The 25,985-nt window shown below is 40.2% G+C and overlaps 1 protein-coding gene across 4 annotated transcripts; it reads left to right on the top strand.

Annotated features, from left to right (window-relative positions):
* The first annotated feature begins 75 nt into the window (after positions 1-75).
* On the top strand, positions 76-16,989 carry CPSF2 (cleavage and polyadenylation specific factor 2). Of its 4 annotated transcripts, none has more exons than XM_033140880.1 (15): positions 76-195; positions 2,206-2,363; positions 3,618-3,777; positions 3,898-4,003; positions 4,518-4,647; positions 6,845-6,960; positions 7,739-7,926; positions 8,555-8,845; positions 9,478-9,578; positions 10,662-10,862; positions 12,445-12,597; positions 13,157-13,382; positions 14,608-14,910; positions 16,009-16,143; positions 16,282-16,989. In XM_033140880.1, exons 2-15 carry the CDS (start codon positions 2,215-2,217, stop codon positions 16,372-16,374), a joined length of 2,352 nt encoding a protein of 783 aa, XP_032996771.1. In that variant the 5' UTR covers positions 76-195; positions 2,206-2,214; the 3' UTR covers positions 16,375-16,989. The 4 variants fall into 4 exon arrangements, with proteins under 4 accessions (XP_032996771.1, XP_032996780.1, XP_032996802.1 ...); XM_033140889.1 differs by having other exon boundaries at positions 78-200; XM_033140911.1 differs by having other exon boundaries at positions 111-182; positions 2,210-2,363.
* Positions 16,990-25,985: the final 8,996 nt, after the last annotated feature.

Raw genomic sequence — 25,985 nt, 5'->3', positions numbered from 1 at the left:
GCGGCGGAAGCGGCTCCTCCGCCTCCTTCGGCGCGCTCGCCGGTTGTTTCCTCTCGCGCCAAAATGGCGGCTGCCGCTGGAGGAACTGAGTGTGGCTGAGTAAAGAGTCCCCCGCTTTCCCCCCTTTTCCCTTCCTCCTCCAGGCTTCCACTAGGTTTTAGGGGGGCCGGGAGTTAACAAGGGGCCGCCGTGCAGGTAAGGTTGCAATGAGTCTAGTGTGCTGGGGAAGGGAGCAAAGAGGCTTCCCTCCGCTTCCCCCAAAGGTGGCTTCGCATACACTATTAGGATGAAACATGCATGATCACTTCCCAACCCGTCTCCTGGTGGAGGATTTGAAAGGCTACCACTGCAGGTCAGGTGGTGGGATGAAGGTCTCGCTTCTTTGCAGTTTGGGGGGTGATTCCTACGTTACCTTTCTCCTTTCGCATCCAGACCCTTTGCTGGGTGTCTGAGCCAAGTCTTGGAGAGACACGATCTTGCGCTCTCTCTCTCTTTCTACACACACACACACACACACACACACACACGGAATCAGAATGAATAAGTGACTTGGTATGTAAAAAAAAAATAATTATCAAAAGGTGGTATCACCATATCAGTTAAAAAATCCTCTAGCTGACAAATCCAAGGAGACCCTTAGCTGGGGTATTTCCTTAATTGATTACATATATATCGTATTCTTCCTTCCTTCCAAAGGAGCCCAGGGCAGAGAAGAGAATAAGCTCCATCTAACCTTGTATTTGTTTGGAAAACTATTGGGAGAGTGGCCTTATTTTCATGACAAGGGTTGGGGAGCAGTTTAAGTGGTAGCATTCACAGTAAAAGAATTGTACATCAATTGGGACTGATGGGGGTTGTAATCAGTTTTTAGTTAGTTGATTGTATTTATAAATCACCTTATACAGTATAACCAAAAGGAGCCTCAAAGCAGTTCACAAAGATTTATTAGAAGTCCAAAACACATGGAGAATACCAGGTTGGGGAAGGCTGACTGAACTAGATGTTTCCTTTCTATTGCCTGTCTTCTCAGTTTAGCTTTTGTAGAACTTGAGCATCTGTTTGATTTCCTTGCATTCTTATAACTTACGACATAATTGATTTTTATTGAATTAGAGGCAACTAATTATAATAATAACAATTATAAATGATAATACCATAAGGCAAGTGGAGTGTGCATGGAGGGAGGACTTGTACTGTATATTGCAATTCCCCATCTGCTTTCATTTTCAGTTAGAGCAAGCTTATCATTATGTCTGAATCCAAAACTGATCAATCTGAATTATGGTTTTGCAAAACATGCCAGTGTCATAAACTACAGTTTGAAGATGGCATGTTTCTCTATACGGGTGTGGAACCTGTAGCTCTCCGTTTGTTGTTGCACTACAACTTCCATCATCCTTTTCCACTGGCCATAATTTGGGATCTTTAGTTCTACATTTCTAACCTTTCCTATTTGTAGAACTTGATACAGCTAAGAACTCTATGGCCATGTTCATGTGTAAGGAAAAGCCAAGACTTTACTACTTAATGTGAACTTACTGTGAATAAGTAGCATGCTTCTGCACACTACCTGATCATCGATGCTTTACACCTCCCCTGGTGTAAGCAAGAAAAACAGACCAGGAAGCCTTGACTTGCCATAACACCCAACCCAGGGAGTGTGATTTGTTCCCTAATCTACAATTATTAGAAGAAGAGCAATGCTGGATCAGACCAGAGGTCTATCTAGTATCCTCTTCTCACAGCCACAAGACAGACCTGAACACAGCAGCATTCTCCCCAACTGCACTCCACAGCAGCTGGTATTTGGACACTTACTGCCTCGGGACACTGGAGGCATAACATGGCCATCATGACGAGTAGACATTGATTGTCTTATCCTCCATGAATTTGTCTAATCTTTTAAAGCTGGCCAAGTTAATCGTCAAGCCAGTAACAAACCATGGCTTAAGCTGGGCTTGAGATCATGGCTTGTTGGAGAGAAGCTACAACCCCTGATCTGGGTGTAATGGGAAACCAATATCAGGTTTGTTTATCTTGTTTGTGCCATGAAAGGAATGAAACAGGAGTAATTGGGCAGCATGCAACTGGCATGCTGCTTATTCACAGTAAACCATGATCAGTTATAAAGTTTGAATTATTATGTGTGAATGTAGGCAATGGCAAAGTCTTTTCAGCTTTATAACACATTTTATTCTCTTTTAGGAAGGAAAAATGACTTCAATTATCAAGCTAACCACCCTTTCAGGGGTGCAGGAAGAATCTGCTCTGTGTTATTTACTTCAAGTAGATGAATTTCGCTTTCTGTTGGATTGCGGTTGGGATGAGAATTTTTCTATGGACATCATTGATTCCCTACGGAAGTAAGCTAGAATCTGACTTTAATTAAACTGTTATTCCTTTGCAAGTAAGCTAAAAACCAAATGTAATTATTGCATGCTTTATATCCTGATATAAAGAGACATCAGTAGTTAACATGTTTAGAGGAATAGAGCCCAGTAACAAGAAGAAGATCATAGAGAAGAATTCTCCACCAACTAATCTGTTACAGTTAGACATATCTTTCCTTATTCATGCAATGCTGTGGGCATGGAACAACTATTCAATGCTTGTGACCTACTATGGCAGGGGTTGGCAACATGGTCTGGATCCGGCCCACGAAGACCGTTTTACTGGCCCCCGAGCTGCCCGGCACAGCGCAGGGACTCACCAAGCGGCGCAGGAAATTGCATCTGCACACGCGCAGATACCGGAAATCGCTTCTGCGCAGAAGCAATTTTCGGTGTCTGGGCATGTGCAGAAACAATTTCCAGCACCGCAGACATGCTCAGATGCAATTTCCAGCATCGCGCTGTGCTGGTCCGGCCCACGGATGATCTTCGTGGGAGTGATCCAGCCCATGGCTGGTAAGCCTTGCCGACCCCTGTACTATGGGGTCCCATGCACGTGAAAGCAAAAGCAAATCCTCTGCTCAGAGTTGTGCATGTGAAAAGTCTCCGTGCAGAGCTCTACTCATTGGATTGGGGCACAAATAATCCTGTGTGGATCAGTAGAGTGCAGAGTAGATTTTCATCAGCTGCAACCTAACTTGCTCAATTTATATTATAATAAATGCCCACCTTGTTTATGTTTATGTTTGCATTATCATTGCTCTGCAGTAACAGCAACTGCATGCCAGATTGTAGGACCTGTGTTTGCCTGGTCAAAGAGAAGGTGCTTTTTGCCTCTGTTAACTTGCCTATTTGTTCAGATTTGGTTCCAAGGCCTTATCTTAATTTTTGCCACACAGCTTTTTTTTATGAAACATTCTAACGTATGAAAACAATGGCATGGGAGGCTTTTGATCCAGTAGAGAATCATACTGGCAGAACTGGGAAGGTCATTTTTCTCTGATTTCAATACCCTTTCCACTTTTCAGAAGATCTCCCAATACTGCAGTAAATATTTTCAGGGGGGAAAGGGAGAAATGGCAAAACACTGTTCACCGGGTGCTCCTGCCCGCTGGACTATGGCCGGTGCAGTATTTCATTGATGTGCTTTCTTCAGTCACTAAAACTGCAATTTCTCAAATGATGGAATGGCATGCAATTTTCTCCCTTGTTGTTTTTCTTTTATAGACACGTTCACCAGGTTGATGCAGTACTTCTCTCACATCCTGATCCTTTACACTTGGGTGCACTCCCATATGCAGTTGGAAAGATGGGGTTGAACTGTGCTATTTATGCAACTATTCCTGTCTACAAAATGGGCCAAATGTTCATGTACGATCTCTACCAGGTATAGTTCCCTAGAAACTTCTTTTTCCTTCTTTTTTATATTTTTACGAACATAACTGAAACTCTCACTGAATATGATCGTTATATCTTAAGAATAATTTCATGTTCTTTTGTTTGGTAGTCACGTCACAATACAGAGGACTTCACTTTGTTTACCTTGGATGATGTGGATGCAGCTTTTGATAAAATACAACAACTAAAATTTTCTCAGATTGTCAATTTGAAAGGTGAAATAAAATTTTAAAGTACTGATTCATTGTATTGTCAGTTATTTGCTGTTCATTTTGCTCAAACCCAGATGTTTCTGTCTTTAGAAAAATAAACCTTGAAAATGGTTGTATGGATGTCAAATGAAGAACTTTAGTCAAAATGAATACTCCGTTTTAGCAGATTTAACATTCTACTTGCATACTTCTTTTTTAAAAAAATCTTTGTACACTTCTCCAAGGTTAGGAGGTCTAGAGCATTTCATGGGCTTAGTTGACATAAAAGTATAGTTCACAAATCATTTTCATTGTCATAGATGTAGAACAGCTTTGTAAAGTTCATTAGGGCCTTGGGAAATACTACAGAGCAAGTTGCTTGTGAAATGCCATTTTAATGTGACTATAACTTGACAATAATGTGACTATAATTTGACTATAACTCAAATACTAATGCCATACTTTTCACCTGAGATTACGATGTTATACAACAAACCTTATTTGTCTATGTTTGATATGCTGCTCTTTATTCTCTTAGGGAAAGGTCATGGCTTGTCCATCACACCATTACCAGCAGGCCACATGATAGGAGGAACAATTTGGAAGATAGTTAAAGATGGAGAAGAAGAAATTGTATATGCAGTTGATTTCAACCACAAGAGGGAGATGTATGTACACATTATTGATATTGCCTGCTGTTGGTTAATTTTATTACTTGAGTGGGTCTGATTTTTAAAGACGATGAGAAAGATCCAATGCAGTGTGAGTGGGCATCCACTTGTGCAACAGGGCTTCTTGTTCTCCCTCTTGCAACCCTCCACTCCCAAAATATTGAGGGACTTTATGGAGCTGATTTTGGGGGGTGATGGGCTGCCAGGGTGAGAAAATAAATGGACAGTTCTGATGCACAAGTAGGTGAACATTATACGGTAGAATTTTGCCCATACAGCCTTCTTTTTAATAGAACATTGCAAATAAGGCTACAGAAATTATTAGCCTGCAAAACACTCCTGTCCCTGTAGATAAGTGATTATTTATAGGTCTGAATCAATAACAAGAATTTTTAGTGTCTCCAAGTATGTGGCAAGAATTGCATGGACTTGAGTTATAATCTAAGATCAAGGTTCACTGGAGAAATAAACAACCCTCTTTGAATTACACAAATCAAAGCTTTAAAAATATTTTGAAATGTAACATGGGTGGGAAAAGCTTGAAGATTCTCTAGATGGCAGCAAATGCCATTTTTAGCTATCCGTTTTAAGACAAATCCTAAACAATCAAAACCACTCTCCTTAAATCCCATTTAAAAATAAACTGCCTTACTGCATGAGAGAGGAGCAGCCTCTTATATTGAATTTCTTGAAATAAGTTGGTACATCTATCAATAGTACTGTTATAGTGTTACCTATGTTCTAAGTACAGATGTAAATCCCAAAATTTGCGTATGCAAATTTGTATGATTCTCATGGAGAATCGTAGATTGGGTTTTATTTATAGGAAGCTGCTATGTTCTAAATTCTATTTGCGGGTTTCATTACAATGCTATTTTTATACTTAGGAATGCTCACAGCTGATTTTTTAAAAAAAGAAACTAAGAATAAGGCATATGGAACAGTTATTTTTTTCTGAGTGAGGAAATGGGTAAATTTCTGGGCGACCAGTAAATTGAAAAATTATAACTTGATAAATGTTGAGATCCTTAAATGAGAGTGAGTGCAAATCCCTCAATATATAGTCTTACTTTAAAAATCCTTCAATATATAGTCTTACTTTAAAAAAATTATGGCACATAGACTATTGCTCAGTTCAAATTGTCAACTTGCTTGTTGTCACTGAAGGCTGACAAGAAGCAAGAAGAAGTGCAGAGAGGAGAGGTCCTTCCAATTCCACAGTTATATGATTCTACGATTTGCAGTGTGGTTATAGTAGTTTTGTTCATTTTCAAGGACAGTACTCGGTTAACGCATCCTGTTTGCACAAGGATTTCTGCTTGCACAACAGGACAGCCCGCCTCACCCCACTCCCTGTGCTCTCAAATCTGTTCCAGAGGCAGAATGTTAATTTAGCATTTCACTGGATTCTACTCTAAGCAAATAGATTAAAACGCTTCAGTATGCCAATTACATTGACGCTTCCTTACCCTGTTCTCTCTGCTTGGCATTTCTGCCCATATTTTAATTAGGTGTCATCCAGTGGTGTCTTGTCTGCTAGCGCAATAGGACCTCCATTTGTTCAACAGGACTTGCTCTACTCCCATGTGCATCCTTGAAATTTTCTCCAGTGTTGAGGGACCCTCCAGAGCAGATTGATGCAGGGTTGGGAGGGGCTGCAGAAGGAAGGAGAGGGCAGGTGAAGTCCCATTGCACAAGCAGAAAATTACTTGTGCAAAGTTGGATATCACCAAAAGTCTATTTTAGATTCCTTGCGGTAACAATTGACTGATTCTACCTGTAAAACTAAGTTTTAATGTACACTACATAAATAATGCTGTATGACATGTACAGTGGGACCTTGGTTGTCAAAACTTAATCTGTTCCGGGAGTCTTTTCGACTCCTGGAACCGTTTGAAAACCAAGGCGCGGCTTCCAATTGGCTGCAGGAGCTTTCTGCACTCAATTGGAAGCCGTGTTGGACATTCGGCTTCCAAAAAACGTTCGCAAACCGGAACACTCACTTCTGGGTTTGTGGTGTTTGGGAGCCAAACCGTTTGACAACTTAGGTAACACTGTGCTTGTGATTAAAGTGATAGCAAATTTTGTTGTTACGGAAACTAACTTTATAGAAATTTTCTGCTACATATTTAATTTCATCATCACCTTTCTTTAACTAAAGCACTGCAATTGTTTGATGTAACTTCTCTTTTAGCCATTTGAATGGATGTTCCCTGGAAATGCTAAGCAGGCCTTCCTTGCTTATCACTGATTCCTTTAATGCTACTTATGTGCAGCCAAGACGGAAACAAAGAGATGAACAGCTACTAAGTATGTATTTTTTCCATAGCAGCTGGGAAAATTCAGTTTCTAATAGAATTTTAAAACCTAGCTTCCATGTGGTGCTCATGAATATTGTAAGAAAAAGGAGAAACAATAGTCTTTTTCTCTGGATAAGATTGTGAGTTTCACACATGCACACACCCCAGTTGAATAGATTTCTAGAAAATTAGCAGCTTAAGATGTTTATAACTTTAATTTGAAATTGCATATTTTGTGTGTGTGTTTAAAGAAAGCCTTTAATGCGCTACATTAAAATCAACTGCTTGTAAATTCCCCCTTTTTCAGGAATTAAGATTAATCTGGAGACATTCTGGGGACTTCTCTATTGTGGGCCCAGTGATATATTTTAAATATATATATATGTTAAATAAATGCATTCAATAAATAAATAAATCATATGGTGAAGCCCAAGACTCCCTACAGAGTTCTAGGAAGTGTGTAAAAACATTTCTTCTTCTTCTTTAATTCTTGGGGGAAATAATTTAATTTAGAGTATTTAACTATTTTCCTGAAGATGGAGTTGTGAATATGATTTTTACAAAACTTTATCCAGTTTTAATGTAACGTGATGTGAAATTACATTGTTTTTGAGAAATCAGTTACCATTATTTAATTAGAATCTGATTTGGAAGCCACGTGTAGATTAAAACATAACCTTTATGCTAATAGGGTTTTCTTCTGACTATTAAAATGAAATGATTTATATACATATGAATTAGGATTCAAATGCTGCCACAAAACTAATACATTGTTATCTTTTCTCCAGCAAATGTCTTAGAAACACTGAGAGGTGATGGAAATGTCCTAATAGCTGTGGACACTGCAGGCAGAGTTTTGGAACTTGCCCAATTGCTTGATCAAATATGGAGGACAAAAGATGCCGGTTTAGGAGTCTACTCTTTAGCACTTTTAAATAATGTCAGCTACAATGTTGTGGAATTCTCAAAATCTCAGGTTGGTTTTGATAGTAGACTATTAGACTGACTTCTGTAATTATATTAAGCCTTTGCCCATGTCCATAGTATTTTACAGCAACACTGTGTTGCTAACCACCTTAATCGTGCTAATACAGAACAGGTATTTATATTATCCCACACTGGATAACTTAAGATCAAGGAGAAAAAGCAGGTAGTATAAGTGGAAAGTCCTTCTTACACTATGACTAGGGGTAGCCAGTTGGAGTAGAAAGTGCTTAAGGCATGTAGACCAGTTCAGTCGTGCCTTGGAGGTTGAATGGAATCCGTCCCGTAATTCCGTTCGACTTCAAAACATTCGGAAACCAAAGCATTGCTTCTGATTGGCTGCAGGAAGCTGCTGCAGCCAATCAGAAGCCACGGAAGCCCCGTTGGACGTTTGGCTTCCAAAAATAATTCGCAAACCGAAACAGTCACTTCCGGGTTTGCGGCGTTCGGGAGGCAAAACGTTTGAGAACTAAGCTGTTTGAAAACCAAGGTACAACTGTAGTCTGATGCCATATTGGGTAGTTTCATATGTTTGCAAGTACTATTTAAGCACCATTTAAGCATTTTTGCTACATAGGTGTTGCAACTCAGTACAACTTGCTCCCCCCCCCCCCATACAGGTTGAATGGATGAGCGACAAACTGATGAGATGCTTTGAAGATAAGAGGAACAATCCTTTTCAGTTTCGTCACCTCTCTCTCTGTCACGGGCTTGCGGATTTGGCGCGGGTTCCTAGTCCCAAAGTTGTCCTTGCCAGCCAACCAGATCTGGAATGTGGGTTTTCAAGAGATCTCTTTATACAATGGTGCCAGGACCCTAAAAACTCTATAATTTTAACATATAGAACTACTCCTGGCACACTAGCACGTTTCCTAATAGATCATCCCTCTGAAAAAGTTACAGATATAGAGGTAAGAAAATTTGGCCTGTTCCAGGAGACTGCAGTCATACAGACCGTCACGGGAATTTTGCTTGCTTATGTTGACCAACTTATGTTTGCTTGCTGATGAAAAGAATACACATCTTTATTCATTTGATGAGAAGGAAATACTCTTTCTCCCTCAGCTTCTTTCAAGAAAGCAAGAAGTAAAATAGTGTATGGTAAAATAAGAGTTTTAGTAAGATCGTAAAAATATGTGACAACACTTGGGAACTTTTAGGGCTGTTTCGAACATTATTTTTTTCATGTGGATACTTAAGACAGCAAGGTATGCATGCACCAGACATATGTTTGGAAATGTGCATGATTTTCCATTAATTGTTAGCTATTTTTTTTAATTACAAAGAAGGCACGCTTTTCCATTGTCTCCCAAGACAGATGATTCCCAGTGGATGTGGAAGATTCATCTTGAAGACAACTATTAGATTAAACTTTGCGTTTTTCAAATATGTGGCATTGCAAATATGATGCCTTCTGGTGTTCTGACGTTTCTACTTGAATCTATAATGTTTAACACTCTTTAGGTAATGTGTTGAGAACTGATAAAAGGTTGCCGCTTATGTCAGCAAACATACCCCTTATTTGCACATGCTTTTCTTTTAGCTGAGGAAAAGAGTGAAACTGGAAGGGAAGGAACTTGAGGAATACCTGGAGAAAGAAAAACTGAAGAAAGAGGCGGCCAAAAAGTTAGAACAGTCCAAAGAGTGAGTACCTGTGGTGGTTGCAAATGGCCTTTTGAGCAAATACTCAAATGCTGCTACTTTGCCATTTCTGCAGCACCAATGAAAAAGCACTTTAAACAATTCTAAGCTTATTTGATGTTACCTCAGTGAAACCTACAGTCGTAATGCCTCCCGGGAGTATCGTAAGTTGTCTTGCCATTAACTGAAACTGATGCTTCCCAAGATAAGTAGCAACTCCTCGTAACAGTTAACTTCAACCATTAACTGCAATTTGAAGGTGGGATGTGGATGTGCACTTTGGTATTATGTTCCACAATACTCTTCTAGTTATCTCCCGCTTGGATGACTGCAATGCGCTCTACGTGGGGCTACCTTTGAAGGTGACCCGGAAACTGCAATTAATCCAGAATGTGGCAGTTAGACTGGTGACTGGGAGTGGCCGCCGGGACCATATAACACCGGTCCTGAGAGATCTGCATTGGTTCCCAGTACATTTCCGAGCACAATTCAGAGTGTTGGTGCTGACCTTTAAAGCCCTAAACAGCCTCAGTCCTGTATACCTGAAGGAGCGTCTCCATCCCCATCATTCAGCTTGGACACTGAAATCCAGCGCCAAGGGCCTTCTGGCGGTTCCCTCATTGCGAGAAGTAAGGTTACAGGGAACCAGGCAGAGGGCCTTCTCGATAGTGGCGCCCGCCCCGTGGAATGCCCTCCCATTAGATGTCAAGGAAATAAGCAGCTGTCCTATTTTTAAAAGACATCTGAAGGCAGCCCTGTTTAGGGAGTTTTTAATATTTAATGCTGTATTGTTTTTAACACTCGATTGGGAGCTGCCCAAACTCAGCCAGATGGGCAGGGTATAAATTATTATTGTTGTTGTTGTTATTGTTATTATTATTTATTGATATAGAACTATATGGGCCTAATTGTCTGTGAGCACCCAGTACTGTAGTGTTGTTGGAACTAAGTGGTCAAGCTGGTGTGTCCAGATGACAAAGAGTTCTGGAACCACTCTGGACGTGGTAAGATTGGGATAGAAGTATAATATTTTGGTGTTGTTTGCCTTGTGTTTATACGGAACTCTATTTTCGGCTCACATTCTAGAGCAGATATTGATTCCAGTGATGACAGTGATGCTGAAGAGGACGTTGATCAACCATCTGTTCATAAAACTAAGCATGACCTTATGATGAAAGGTGAAGGCAACCGCAAAGGAAGCTTCTTCAAACAGGCCAAAAAGTCCTACCCTATGTTTCCAGCACCAGAAGAGAGAATTAAATGGGATGAATATGGAGAGATTATCAAGTACGTGGGAGAAAAGAGATAATGTTTCAAACTGTTTAAAATTAAGTGTGCACCAAGGTAATAGGTGCCCATTTAAAATTTAGAGGAGCCTTGCAGGTGGGAGCCTCACTGAGGCATACCAAGAGGAAAAACAAAGATTATGTGTTGAAATTCCAGATATCCCTGACTAGAGCCATGACATCTATAATTGGATGATTCCAGTTTTTCTGTTTAGGTTGCAATTCTGTATATGATTTATTATGTATTTATCAGCGCTGTGGGTTAAACCACAGAGTCGAGGGCTTCCTGATCAGAAGGTCGGCGGTTCGAATCCCTGCCACGGGGTGAGCTTCCGTTGCTCGGTCCCAGCTCCTGCCCACCTACCGGTAGCAGTTCGAAAGCATGTCAAAGTGCAAGTAGATAAATAGGGACCACTCCAGCGGGAAGGTAAACGGCGTTTCCGTGCGCTGCTCTGGTTTGCCAGAAGCGGCTTTGTCATGCTGGCCACATGACCCGGAAGCTGTCTGGACAAACGCCGGCTCCCTCGGCCTATAGAGCAAGATGAGCGTCGCAACCCCAGAGTCGGACACGACTGGACCTGATGGTCAGGGGTCCCTTTATCTTTACTTTTAACACACACACACACACACACACACACATACACACACATATTGGTTTGAGGGACATCTAATAGTATTTAAGAACATACAACACTGAATTATGGTCATCAGGTTGAGAGATCATCTCTTTAGATATTTAATGTTTGTTATATCTAAAGAGTATATTAAGCTGTGTACTGCTTTGCTTTACTCTAATTGATCTTTTATTGTCTGGGTTCTTTAAGTTCTTTATTATTTCCTTGTGCTAAAAGTAAGAGAATTTAACGTTTGCCTCGTTCACACTTAACATTAGACCAGGGATGGCAAAGCATAGTTAATATGGTTTAATCCAGGGATGGCATGCCTGTGGTTCTCCAGATGTTGCTGAATTATAACTCCCATCACCCCTGGCTGTTGGTTATTCTGGCTGGGGCTGATGGAAGTTGGAGTCTTAACAACATCTGAAGGTCCATAGGTTCCACATTACTGTGTAGTAGTAGTAGTAATAATAATAATTAATAATAAAAATAAATTTATTATTTATACCCCACCCAAACCACCCTAGCTTCCGTTCATGGCTTGTTTGGAGAGAAACAAACAATGAGTGCTGGTTTGTATATAAAGCTTAAGTTATCTGATTTGTTTCCTCCCTGGCATGGCTAAGTCAGGAGTGGGACTTTGGGGCAGCAGGCACTAGCACACTGCTCATTTGCATTCAGCCAGGGATGTGAAACCCACGAACCTTATCTTCCTTTTAAAATATGCCACAAAGAATGCCTATTTTTCAATATAATTCCAAAATCGGCAAAACCTTTAAAAGGACATGTGTTGAGCCTCTTCCATAGATCTCTAGATGCGTATCAGTGGTCCTTTCTTGAGCTTTGATGTTGTTAAATCTGTTTCTCTTCATTTAGAGAATAGCTATTACGTATATTGTCTTCCTTCACCATAGATGTTTCCTTAGCATTCCCCTAATTAAGTATTGACAACAATCCTTTGTTTAGACCAGAGGATTTCCTCGTTCCAGAACTTCAGGCAACAGAAGAAGAAAAGAACAAATTGGAATCTGGACTTACAAATGGAGAGGAACCTATGGACCAGGATTTATCAGATGTTCCTACCAAATGCATTTCAGCAACAGAATCAATGGAAATAAAGTGAGTGTCTTATTGTTAGTTGCAGCTGGAGGGCGCTATTGGCAGATGAGTAGTGATGGTCAGTTCATTGCAATCTGTCACCTTTTACCAACAGACTGCCTGATAACTTGGGCTGGAAAAATTTCCCCATTCCTAATCTATCAGATCACAACATCTAGATTTTCACGCTCAAAGATTTATGAAAGAAATCGTGTTGATGGCTTATTCTGTATGTTTAACAACATAATGTACATATTAACAAAACGAAGCCCCTTTGAAGTGAAATGTTGAATCATTCTGTTAAAAGTTCAGTAATGGTGCCAACCTAACCCTGTTTAGCAGAATGAATTGTGAACATTTCCAAACTTTTTCTCAAGGGAATGCTTTGCTTGCATACTATTTGCATTCTGATTTTGCAGCTACCAAAATAATAATAATAATAATAGTAATAAGAACTTCAGTTGAATGTGTTTGGTATTTGTTTTATCATTGTGGATTTGGATTAATTTTTGTCAAATTAGTAAATAATGATTGCAAAGATAAATAGCCGAGTTGTTTTTCTCCTTACATTGCATTTTAGAGCTCGTGTTACATACATAGACTATGAAGGGCGCTCAGATGGGGACTCCATTAAGAAAATAATTAATCAGATGAAGCCGCGACAATTGATCATTGTCCATGGGCCCCCTGAGGCCAGCCAGGATCTTGCAGAATCCTGTAGAGCTTTTGGTGGAAAGGACATTAAAGTATACATGCCTAAATTGCATGAAACTGTAGATGCAACCAGTGAGACTCACATATACCAGGTAAGATTGTAGAATTGGGTAAAAAAAATATTTGGCAACTATCCTCATGAAAACTTGTATTTTTTGTTGTATTCCTAGCTTGTATTTAATTTAATCTTGTGAACTTGCCTGAGATATTTTGAGGAAGGGCGGTATATAAATCAAATAAATAAAAATAAGAATAGCAACTAGCCAACCTGCAGTGGAAGTACTAATTCCTTCTAATCAAGTACAGTGGTACCTCGACTTACGAATTTAATTCGTTCTGAATGCACATTCGTAGGTCGAAAAATTTGTAAGTCGAAAAAAGCGATTTCCCCATAGGAATGCATTGGAAACGAAAAATTCGTAAGTCGAGTAAACTGCATCTAAAATTTGTAAGTTGAGTAAACCCCATCTAAAACCACCAACGGATGTCCATTCGTAAGTCGAAAAATTCGTATGTCGAGTAATTCGTAAGTCGAGGTACCACTGTACCTAATCAGAAATACCATTCATGCTTGCCTGTGACATGCTGGTTTATTCAGAGAAGATGGTTAACACTTTGTGGGCTACAAAAGGGTTTTGCATAAACCTGCAAGGCTGTTGTATTCTATTCAAGAATAAGGAAGGGTGTGTATGTGTGTGTGTGTGTGTGTGTGTCTGTGTAGCTACATTCCCTTTGGTGAGAACAAAGCTAACACAAGCTTTTCACCTCAAGCGGTTTTTCCCCTTCTCGAAGTCCCCTATATGGTATTTTCTTTGGGAGCCTCTAAGTAGCTGGTTGCTGTTGGTACGTCTACCTGACTCCATTATACAGAAGAAAAGGAGTTGCAAAGACTGGGAAAAAATCTTACCTGTATGCAACAAGAAACACAACTTGTAAATCATCAACATAACTTGGTGGTGGAAAAGATAATTAAAGTATGCATGCCTAAATTGCATAAAAGTTTTATGCCCATAACACTAGGAACAAAAACTTTTGGTTTCGTTATGTGATTTACTGCCAGTCTACTTGTCCAAATTTCACCATTCATTTCCACGTTCTTCGAAAGTCTTACTTATTTCCTCCCTGAGCTGCTTTGTCCCACGCCCTAGTACCATGATTATAAAAGTGCTGTGATAATGCTGACCATAAAGTTCTCTTCTTGACAGCTTGACTTCCTGTTGACTTCAAGCATGTAACGATACTGAATTTAATGTATAAAACAAGACTCTGTGGTTCATCTGTTTCAGTAATATATTTTATATATTTATTTGTGATTAGGTCAGGTTAAAGGACTCGCTGGTCAGTTCCCTTCAGTTTTGTAAAGCCAAAGATGCTGAACTGGCATGGGTAGATGGAGTCCTGGACATGCGGGTATCAAAAGTGGACACGGGGGTGATTTTGGAAGAAGGGGAACTGAGAGATGATGGAGAAGATACAGAAATGCAAGTGGACGCACCCTCGTCGGATTCTAGTGCTGTTGCACAACAGAAGGCCATCAAGAGTCTTTTTGGAGATGATGACAAAGAAATATGCGAGGAAAGTGAGATCATTCCTACTTTGGAACCCCTGCCACCGAATGAGGTAGAAAAACTAGTTCCACAGCTAAGCTTTTTTTAAAAAATGCTTTTTATTAGTTTTCTTACTTGATAAACAAATGCATACAATAAAGTAACCAAAATAATAAAATGACAACAACAACAAAACAAGAAACATACATACAACCATAAATCCATATATTCTTGTATTCTTATATAGTCCTGAGTTCTGCTCTGGCAACATAGAGCAGCAGGACTTTGAGCATAGCAGCCCCAGTGTTATGAAACACACTTCTATTCGACATCAGACAGAAGCTGACACTTTTAGGATTTCAGCAGCTTTTGAATAATTTTTTTATTCCTCTAGGCCTGGTTTGGTTACTGTTGATTTTGGAACACCATAATGCTCTTGTTTTTAATTTGATTTAATAGGCTTTTATTAGCTTATTAATACATTGTATTATATATTGATTTCTGTTTTGCACTGAGCTTTGATAGTCTTTTGTGACTATAAAGCGACTTTTTTTAAAAAAAAATCATATTGTAAAGTCAAATAAATTGCATAAAACAGTAAAGAATCAGTTTACTTCATGAACATATGATAAACAGCATGGTTGTGTATAAGCTACCTTTCTATTTATCGAAACCAGAAATGGCCAGCTTGTTCTGTCTGGTTTTAAATGCATTTGCTGTTTTGGTGTTTTTAATTGTTTTTAATTATATTATGTGTAAATCACACAGTTTTTAAGAAGGCGATTAATATATTGATGAAGAGAATAATAATGACCATCTTCTCCTTGCACACAGTTGCAAGTCTGAAAGCAGAACTTTAGTCTTTTAATTGTGCCATGAAGTATGGTACAAAGCACTGGTCACTTCTGTGGTGCTTATGGTCTTATGCGAGTTCCAGGCATTGCACTGAGGTCTTTGGGGGGACAGATTCCTAGGTAGGTTTTGTCCTGTGAATCCAACACAGGACATAATTGTTAAATGGGTAGATAGCACATGATCTCATTTACTTGAGGCTGAATCTTACCGCTTATAATATGAAATGATTTTGATGCTTGTAAGAGTATTTTTATCTTTCACTCTTCTCCCCCTTCTAAATCTGACAGTTAACTTCTGTTTTGCACCTTCCCAAAAGGTTCTGGGACATCAGTCTGTCTTCATGAATGAGCCAAGACTGTCTGATTTTAAGCAAGTTCTCTTGCGAGAAGGAATTCAAGCTGAATTTGTAGGAGGGGTTCTCGTATGTAACAACTTGGTGGCTGTTCGCAGGGTAAGCTCTCTCTCTCTCTCTCTCTCTCTCTCTCTCTCTCTGTGTGTGTGTGTGTGTGTTTGCTTGCTTATATGTGCCAATCATAGCAAATTTCTGTACAGTCTCTTAAGTAATTGGATGTAACATGTTTTCTTGCAGACTGAAACTGGACGTATTGGATTGGAGGGCTGTCTCTGTGAAGATTTCTATAAAATTAGAGGCCTTTTATATGAACAATATGCTATTGTCTAAAGGAGGACTGTAAATATGATAGATATGGACATTTTATTTTTATGGAATCCTTTTGCGGCACACATTTGTAAGGGCAATTACCAGCCATTACCAAAGGTTTCCAGCAGAGGAACCCAACATTGGAACAATATTGGATATATTAAAGATAAGGTAGCTGTATAGGTATCCTGTACATTTTGCCAGTTTTATTTTTCAGGTGTTTGTTAGAAAATACCTGTTAGATTGTTTCACAACATTTCATTTGCAGATATTCTTATGAGAACTGTTTAAAAAAAATGAGCTTTATCCAGATTAAGTTAGTTGCACTTAGGTTAAGACATTATGAACTTAACTCCATTGATTTCAATGGGAGCTAGGTATAACTAACTTTTCCTTAATGGGCTGGATCCAGGCTATTTAAGAATGTAAAACATTATAAGTTAATGTTAGATATCAGTTTTCCTATTTTGCAATTAAAACATTTCCTCTCATCCATGATTTTTTTGTGAGGGAATTGTACATTTACTGTTTTGGTAAAACCAAATACGATAGACCATTGACAGTTAGTCTGTTTCTTGTTAATAGTTTCCTCCCCAAATATGAGAAATCACCAGGAAATAAAAAGTATTTCTTGGTGATGCTTTCAATGTATCATTCTTCAGTGTTTGGTTAATCAATTCAGCTGTTTTTGTTACCAACCAACTGGACACTTGTGAAAAATTATATGTGCAGAAAGAAAATTAACAGTGACTTCAAATGACTGCCACCACTGTTTTGAAAATGTATGCTAAATATATTGGTGTGGATATATATCTATAAATTTATACACACACACACACACACACAAATACAGAGAGAGTGAGTTGCTTTTCCACTAACAAAAAGCCTGTTCCATTGACAGAAGTGAGTGCTACCACTATAATTAGGTAGAGTTAGGCTGCTACTCACTGCTCACTGGAAGGACAGGTCCTGAAGTTGAGGCTCCAGTACTTTGGCCACCTCATGAGAAGAGAAGACTCCCTAGAAAAGACCCTGATGTTGGGAAAGATGGAGGGCACAAGGAGAAGGGGACGACAGAGGATGAGATGGTTGGACAGTGTTCTCGAAGCGACTGGCATTAGTTTGGCCAAACTGCGGGAGGCAGTGAAAGATAGGCGTGCCTGGCGTGCTCTGGTCCATGGGGTCACGAAGAGTCGGACACGACTGAACGACTGAACAACAACAGGCTGCTACTCAGGAAGTGCCATGATCTGTGTGCCAGAGGGCCTGTCTTACACCCCCTAAACTAGCCTGCTGCCATCAGGTGCAGTAGAGGTTGCTGCCCTGTTGCCAATGTTGAAGAAAGTCCAATTGGCTTTTGTATGTGGAATGGCTAGCAGGAACGTGGGGAGCAGGGTGCCATCTTGTCTTTCACCTCGGGCAGCAAAATGTCTTGAGCTGGCCCTGGCTGATTCCAGTGTTGCAAAAGAGAAGTGATTCCAAATCCAGAGCAGTTTTTTTATCTGCACAAGGCTCTGCAGAAACTCTTCTCAATACCTTCTTAGGGCCCAACAGAGTTTCTATGTCATAGCCTAAATTTCATTCACCTTGGATACATTGTGGCACAGTACTTCCACTACTGCTTGGGTGAAAGTTCAAGGATCAGCGCTGATTCATTTTCTGCTTCCACTCATGGTTCTTTGAATCCAAGCCACAGAATTCTACATTTAATTAATGTTTGGGGGAGGAGGGAAATAAATGTGTTCCTCTCTCTCTATTTTTGTCCCTTTGGATATAGGGTTGCCAGGTTAACATTGGACCGAATGTGTTTTAAAAGATAGATGAGGACATTTTGGCAAGCAAACTTTTTATATCACTGCAGCACTTTAGGCAACATTATAATTGCTGAACTCTTCTCATTTTAAATAGAAACATTTTCGTGTTGTGCAAGAACATACTGGTTTCACTAATTCCATTCTAGTACAGTCATACCTTGGTTTTCGAACTGCTTAGTTCTCGAACGTTTTGGCTCCTGAATGCCACAAACCCGGAAGTGGCTGTTCCAGTTTGCAAACTATTTTTGGAAGCCAAACGTCCAATGGGGCTTCTGTGGCTTCTGATTGGCTGCAGGAGCTTCCTGCAGCCAATCAGAAGCCACGCTTTGGTTTCCGAACATTTTGGAAGTCTAACGGACTTCTGGAATGAATTCTGTTCGACTTCCAAGGTGTGACTGTAGTGTCACATATTAATGCTTTCCAGTAACAATGTTATTTTAGTAGCAGGCAGCCTGAATGAAATATATTTGATTCTTAAATGTATTTCACCATAGCAGGGGTTACCTACACAGTGCTTTTCAGATGTTGTGCTGCCATCTGCCCCAACCAGCAGGGCCAGTGATCGTGTGTGTGTGTGTGTGTGTGTGTAAGTCGTAATGCAAACATTACGAGGGAACCACATTGGCTACCCCTGCAGTGTAGCATTCCCACCCCCCAGCATTCAGATCTGTTATGGCATTTTTATCTAATGCAGGCCGAGGGTCTTCACCTCTGTACTGTTGCAATATTAGATCAGTTTTCATCCACTTTCTGATTGTTGTCTCAATGAAAAGTACTTTTAAAAATATGTAACATGTTCTTTAAGCTGGAACCAAATTATGAATTAAAAGTTACTAGCGTTTCTGAAACTTAATTTTATACATGTTGGTTTTTTTAAATAAAATCTATTCTAGATGAATAGATGTTGTATATTTCTATCTTAATCCTTAGGTGGAAACATGAGGGACAGGATATGTAAACATGGAGTTTTGTGTGCAGCCCTTATTATAAAAAGCGTCCCGGCGGTGTATGGGCAGCATAAAAGCAATTTAAAGTAATCTGAAGCAATCTTTAAAATGAGTGGATACTCTTCCCACGTTTGGACTTCATGCACTCCTCAACTCTGTAAAACAATTTATATTTGTAAAGAGATGGCACATAAAATATTAGGCATTAGCATCCTTCTACCTGTGGTCCATCTTCTGATGTCTCCTGGTGCTGTATTAGAGAACTGAGGTGGGCATATATAGAGAAAGTAGTGGTGCTGTTACCTTGTACCCATCCCCAAGGCACTGATTTAGACCCTCTACAGCTTGGGACCAGGGTACTTTAAAGATGAGTTCACTGTGTTCTTCAGGAGAAGACAGCTTGCACATAACCATCTTATCAGGAGGTCTATTCCACATGATATCAGAATAAGGACTTTATGTAGGGGTACCTGCTCCTGCCAACCTATCAGTTCGAAAGCATGTCAAGTGCAAGTAGATAAATAGGTACCGCTCCAGTGGGAAGGTAAACGGCGTTTCCGTGTGCTGCTCTGGTTTGCCAGAAGCGGCTTAGTCATTCTGGCCACATGACCCGGAAGCTGTACGCCAGCTCCCTCGGCCAATAAAGCGAGATGAGCACCGCAACCCCAGAGTCGTCCGCGACTGGACCTAATGGTCAGGGGTCCCTTTACCCTTTTCCTCCCCTTGGAACTCCCTCCCACTGCATATCAGACAGCCACCTTCTCTATTGTCTTTTTGGTACTTGCCAAAGGCATTCCTCTTCAAGTCTTCTAAAACCTTAATCCCAGTTGTTATCTGCCTTTGATTTCAACTAATTTCATGTTATTTTAAATGGTTTCTAAATTTCTATATACAAGTGTTATAGATACAACTTTTATGTATGTTATCATATTGTATATCACTCCAGGAGACCTCACAGGAAGCAATCAAATAGATAGATAGATAGATAGATAGATAGATAGATAGATAGATAGACAGATAGATATGCAAAGGAAGAAGAGACCGTTCTGAATTCTAGAAACATCATTTGCAATTGGGACCATAGGATGCCTACTACTTTTGTAGGTAATTGCTGTCTGACACTTGCTAGTTCATTTGAAAAAGCCAAGCAAAGAGAGACTTCACTGGTCCCTAAAATAATTGTCACAAGAAGTTCTTTCCTGGGCTATTGGAGTTGTCTCTGCAGTTCTTTTCACTCTTTGATAATGGCCTTGTGGAGAAAGTGTAGTATCCAGTGAAGTTAATTTTCCTAGGAACAATGCTTTGAAGGGCAAACTACCGGTATATATTTTAACATCTTGGTATTTTTTAGAAAATAAGTATCTGCTTCAGCCAGTTAAACTTAACTGTGTGCTGTTTTCTGTAAACTATAAACAGCTTTAAAAGCACACACAGAGCATTTATATGTACAAATAAATGTGTGGAAATTTGAATTTTTCATTGTTAGCAAAAGAAAAATCACCTTGATGTAATGCCTTCCATTGCTTTGTGCCGATCTCACACAGTACTTTGTGTACCAGTTACAGGTAGGTAGCCGTGTTGGTCTGCCATAGTCAAAACAAAATAAAAAATAAAAAAATTCCTTCCAGTGGCACCTTAGAGACCAACTAAGGTTGTTATTGGTATGAGCTTTCGTGTGCATGCACACTTCTTCAGATACACTGAAACAGAAGTCACCAGACCCTTATATCTAGTGAGAGAGTGGGGAAGGGTATTTAGGTGTCTAATCCTGCTATTTTCTTCAGCACCATTGAACTCAGTTGGACTTACTTCATGCAGTACTATGAAGTTAACGCAGTGCAAAAAACATGCTTAAGTTGCAGGTTTCATTATTTTGATGGCAATAACATCACCGAGTGAGATCAAATGCCTAACTTATTTTGAAACAGGGAACATTGACTCAAAAGACATTCCAAAAAAAGATTGTTGTTGTTTTTTAAAATGTATAAACGTCATCCTCCGTGTAAGAATTTCATGGCTGTTAACTTGGTTAAAGACATCTTAACCTCACTGTGAAACGTTGGTAAAGTATTTCTGCAGGTTCTGTATGTACGTAGATTGAGAAGCTCGTGTTTGCCATGAGATGAATGACTCGAAAGCCTTGTCTATTGTATCATGTGAGACATCGTGCAAAGATTCCAGAAATAAACATGCTGCCAGTTAAGACCATACTGCTCCATCAAGCATTTTGAGCAGATGTTTATATTTTATTCCAGAATTAGAGGTTTTAATGAACAAATTAGAGGTTGTGAACTCATCGATGTTCAGCTCTGCTTTACTTGTATTTTATTTGCCAACTGGATTTTATTTATTTTAGTTTCCCATAGACTCTTGAAGATATAAATTGAAAATCAGTTATTCCCCACCCCCTAAAATTGTCCTCCACCTATCTTCCAAGGAACGTGCAGCAGCATATTGGCCTCAGAACAATACGTTCTGTCAAAAACAAACACCCCTCCCTTTTGAATTGAGCGGTACTATTCTAGGGCCAGCTGTTAAGAGGTTTGCAGACCCAAATAGAAGGAAGTGGCAACTCTTCAGCGAGAGCAATTGTAGCAGAGCTGACTGTGTTGCTAAGTAATTTTGTTCATAAATGGTCTTGTACTTCTGCCACTTAAATTAATCTATACCGAGACCAGTTCTGCACAGTCTCTCCATCCAAGTGACTATCGAGCGGCAACACTTCATCCTTTGATCATCCACTTGTCTCCTTGGATTCAGGTGGTCCAAATAAACATAACATGAGTGTAGCTTCTGGGATACAAGTGTAGCTGTTGTGCTTGTGCACAGCTAAGTCTGGCTGTGTGGAAATTGCCTCTAAAGATGGCTAGGGCTGGGCAATGTATCGATACATCATCCAACACTGGTTTGCAGACCACATCGACATGGAGCCTGTGGGCCAAATGCAGTCTTGTTGCATGGGCTGGGGGGGGGGGTAGTGAGGCCAAAATTTGATGCCTCCCCAGCCCACTTTCTTCTCAAAGCAGAGAAAGCACCAACTAGGCTTTGGGAAGGAGGTGGGAGAATTCTATTTTTTTAAGAATAATTTTTATTAGTTTTCAATTACAATAATCCAATAATAGCCTCATTATATCAGTGCCAAATTATAATACAATTCCTAAATACCGATCATTCAAATACCAAATTATATAATTTAGATGGCCCCCCCACGTGCTAGAATTGATGGTTCAATGATTTACTTTGTTTCTGCGTTCCAAAATTTTAATTGATTCAATTTTATTCCAGTCATAATCGTAATCCCTTATACAATAGCTGCAGTGTTTATAACTTCTATTCGTGTTGACACATTAAATGATTTATAAGACTACAAGTGAAGATCTCATACTGTATCCTTGTTTTTCCTGTGTGTGACATTTATTCTGTCCATATTTTTTCTTCCTGTCCTTGTAAAATATTATGCTTATCTTTTCCCGGTTGTTGCTGCTAGCCATAATGTTGTTCCAAAAATTTCTCCCTCACTCAGCCCTGTGCTTCTTTGTTTTTGCAGCTTTTAACAACTTGTTAATTGTTAAGAGGCGGGAGAGTTCTAGGACCCTGTCAGAGCCCTCACACCACCTCCCCAAATCCTAGCACCTTGCTTATCTGGCTTTGGGAAGACAGTGCGAGGGGGCTGCGGGAGGTGGGGAATCCAATGTTGCTGAGGGCCGCTGAGAAAGGCCTCAAGGTAGCTGAGGGTGATGGGAGTCTTAGGCCAGAACACCTGGAGACTACCAGGTTGGAGGGAATTTGCATACTCTTGTCAGGATTCTAGAAGGGAGTCTTCCCCACTCGTATCTTGAAGTACCAGGGATCGACCCTGAGACTGCTGCACTCAAAACACATACTCCACACCTGAGCTGAGCTCCTTCCCCTAAAGTTCTCGGTCCCCTTTCAAATGTGTGAACCTCCAAAAAACAGATTCCTGTCACTCTCTGATCAGAACAGCTTCCCATAAGAGATCATTTCTTGGCACAGCTCATGAGCTTTTATCTGTTCCTCACAACCTGGATGTGTTTATAAAACCGTTAGTGCAGAGCCCATCTCCCCTTCCTTTCTAGAATTGCCTAACTCCAACCTCGTTGCAACTAAGCAATTAAATGCACAATAAAGCAGCATTTTGAAAATACATCGCGGGGAGGGGGAGGGGGTTATATAACTGGTCTTTAAAATGATTATTTAGCAGCTGGAATCCAGACAAGAGAGAAACAGCACCACATGACTGGGCAACATTGCATATTAATAAACTGGCTCTGCATGGCATCTATTGTGAAGTGGCTTGAGAGGAATGGAAGCATGTTGTAGCTTAATGCATGCTTGCTTGGAAGCAATTCCTACAAAGTTCGGTGGAATTTACTCCCAAGTCAAGGATGCATGAAATTGCAGCCTTTATTTTGTCTGTTCGGATATCACTGTGCAAGTAAGTGGCTGGTCAGCTGTTCAATCTGATTGCCAGATTCTCTTGCATTACCCTTTGGATTCAGCAGCTGTGCTTTGCAGGGTGCTTGGAGTGGGAGGAGGTGACTGGGCTGCTTTCTCCCTCTGCACTTTGCTGGGTCAAACAAGTTAACGTTGCATAAAAACTGCGGCAATCTGTTTTCCTCGCACGCCAGATAATCCAGCTGCATTAGCCAGACAGTCAGTCTTCCGGCCTCTGCTACTTCCATTCATGTAAGGCCCAAACCCTTTTCTCATATTACTCCGGAGGTAAATTTCTACCAACCTGAGTGAGAACGGGATTTTGCATGTAGACCTACAGATTGTTTTACATAATTTCATTTATTATGCTTTGGAGGGCTCTCCCCTCCCCGGCCTTCATAATCCCTACGATTTGACTAATGCACAATATTGCAAATGCATTCCTACCCGGGCCAACAGCCTTTAAATCACTTGTGGATCTCTAAACCTCTTATGCTGATTAAAAGTGTTAAGGTTATTTTTTTTTATGTAACTAGAGCTAAATTTAATTTATGTTGCCGTCAAAGGAATACTCTAATATCGCCCAACATGTTTCCGATTATGCTTCTGTTGGAGTCAGTGGCAAAATCCTCAGCTGTAGCTTGATTGGGCTGTATCTGTCCTCTCAGGGTTGCATACTTGTTGTATGCAAACTGGAAGAATCATAGAATCATAGAGTTGGAAGAGACCACAAGGGCCATCCAGTCCAACCCCCTGCCAAGCAGGAAACACCATCAAAGCATTCCTGACAGATGGCTGTCAAGCCTCCGCTTAAAGACCTCCAAAGAAGGAGACTCCACCACACTCCTTGGCAGCAAATTCCACTGCTGAACAGCTCTCACTGTCAGGAAGTTCTTCCTAATGTTTAGGTGGAATCTTCTTTCTTGTAGTTTGAATCCATTGCCCCGTGTCCGCTTCTCTGGAGCAGCAGAAAGAGAGTTTACCTTTCATACAAGCATGCAATCGTGCATACAATTGTTTTTATTTTTTAAATTTTATATACCACTTGATTGTTGTTGTTATTGTTCAGTCGTTCAGTCGTGTCCGACTCTTCGTGACCCCATGGACCAGAGCACGCCAGGCAAGCCTATCTTTCACTGCCTCCCGCAGTTTGGCCAGACTCATGCTAGTCGCTTCGAGAACACTTGATTGTAGAAAACTTCAAAGCCTTTACAAAAAGAATAAATAGGATTATTAGTAAAACATGGGGGGGGGGAAATTAAAACAAGCAAAAAACTAAAACACACACCAGCATTCAGAGTATCTGGGTAGGCTAATCTAAACAAAAAAGTTTTTAACATCTGCCACAACGAATACAGCCTCATGTCAATGGGCAGGGAGTTTCAAAGTGTAAGGGCCGATTCCCAAAGAAACCAGAAGACTGATTTCTTACAAGTGCAGAATGGATATTCTGTGACGCCATTTCCACAGATGTATTCCGCCGCCCCACCCCCACCCCCGTTCTGACACCCCTGCACTATATATTGTGAGAGTATTAGAATTATCAGGTTGTGCTAGAGATCAAAAAATTCATCTCCAGAAGGAAATGAAAAGGGAAATTCTGAATTGCATCAATGTGTGGGCTGATTGAAAACGTCCAATCAGGAATGAGAGATGATGGAAAAGGTAGATTTTGAAAGTTTAACTGTTAGATAGGCTTGTAGGATAAACATGATAAATTCCTCAGGAAGGGTCCTAGAATGTGACTAGACTTTGTTTTGAAGACAGGGCAAAGCAGATAGCCATAATATACCTGTATTTCATATAAACTTTTGTTGGAAGATATTCATAAGTAAAGCTTTTGTTTAAACCTGTAACAGCATTTATGGCTGATCCTTTGCTAATGAAACCATTACACATTATTGCTCACGAGTGTTTGTTAAATAACATACAGTTTTGTTTCCAACACGCCTCAGCTTTACACCCAAAACTGGGAGTAAACTACCTTAGGGACCCCAACGCCAAGAGTCCTGGCTGCAGATTCATAGTGTACATTTACCACTCATAATCCCTGAATTCTGTGTTGATTTCTACAGTTGGGATCCAAGGACATTATCTCCTCAGTCTTGGTCCTGTTGCCTTGCTCTCATCTTCACTGAGGAAGGTAGTCACAGTGGCCCAAGCAATACACCTTTGAGTGAGCTTCATTTGTCATTATTATTCAGCCCACTGGGGAATCCCTCAAAGCCAGGGTCTCCCAAACTTTGGTCTCCAGCTGTTTTTGGACTACAGTTCCCATCATCCCCAACCACTGGTCCTGCTAGCAAAGGATGGTGGGAGTTGCAGTCCCAAAAAAGCCAAGTTTGGGAACCCCTCTTCTAAGCTTGAGAAGAACCCCACAGTTCCCTGGAATGCAGTTTGAAAATTAAGACACAGA

Source organism: Lacerta agilis, chromosome 1 (assembly GCF_009819535.1).
Source record: "Lacerta agilis isolate rLacAgi1 chromosome 1, rLacAgi1.pri, whole genome shotgun sequence".
In the NCBI taxonomy this organism is placed as follows: Eukaryota; Metazoa; Chordata; class Lepidosauria; order Squamata; family Lacertidae; genus Lacerta; species Lacerta agilis.
This window is presented reverse-complemented; position numbering and strand designations above follow the sequence as displayed.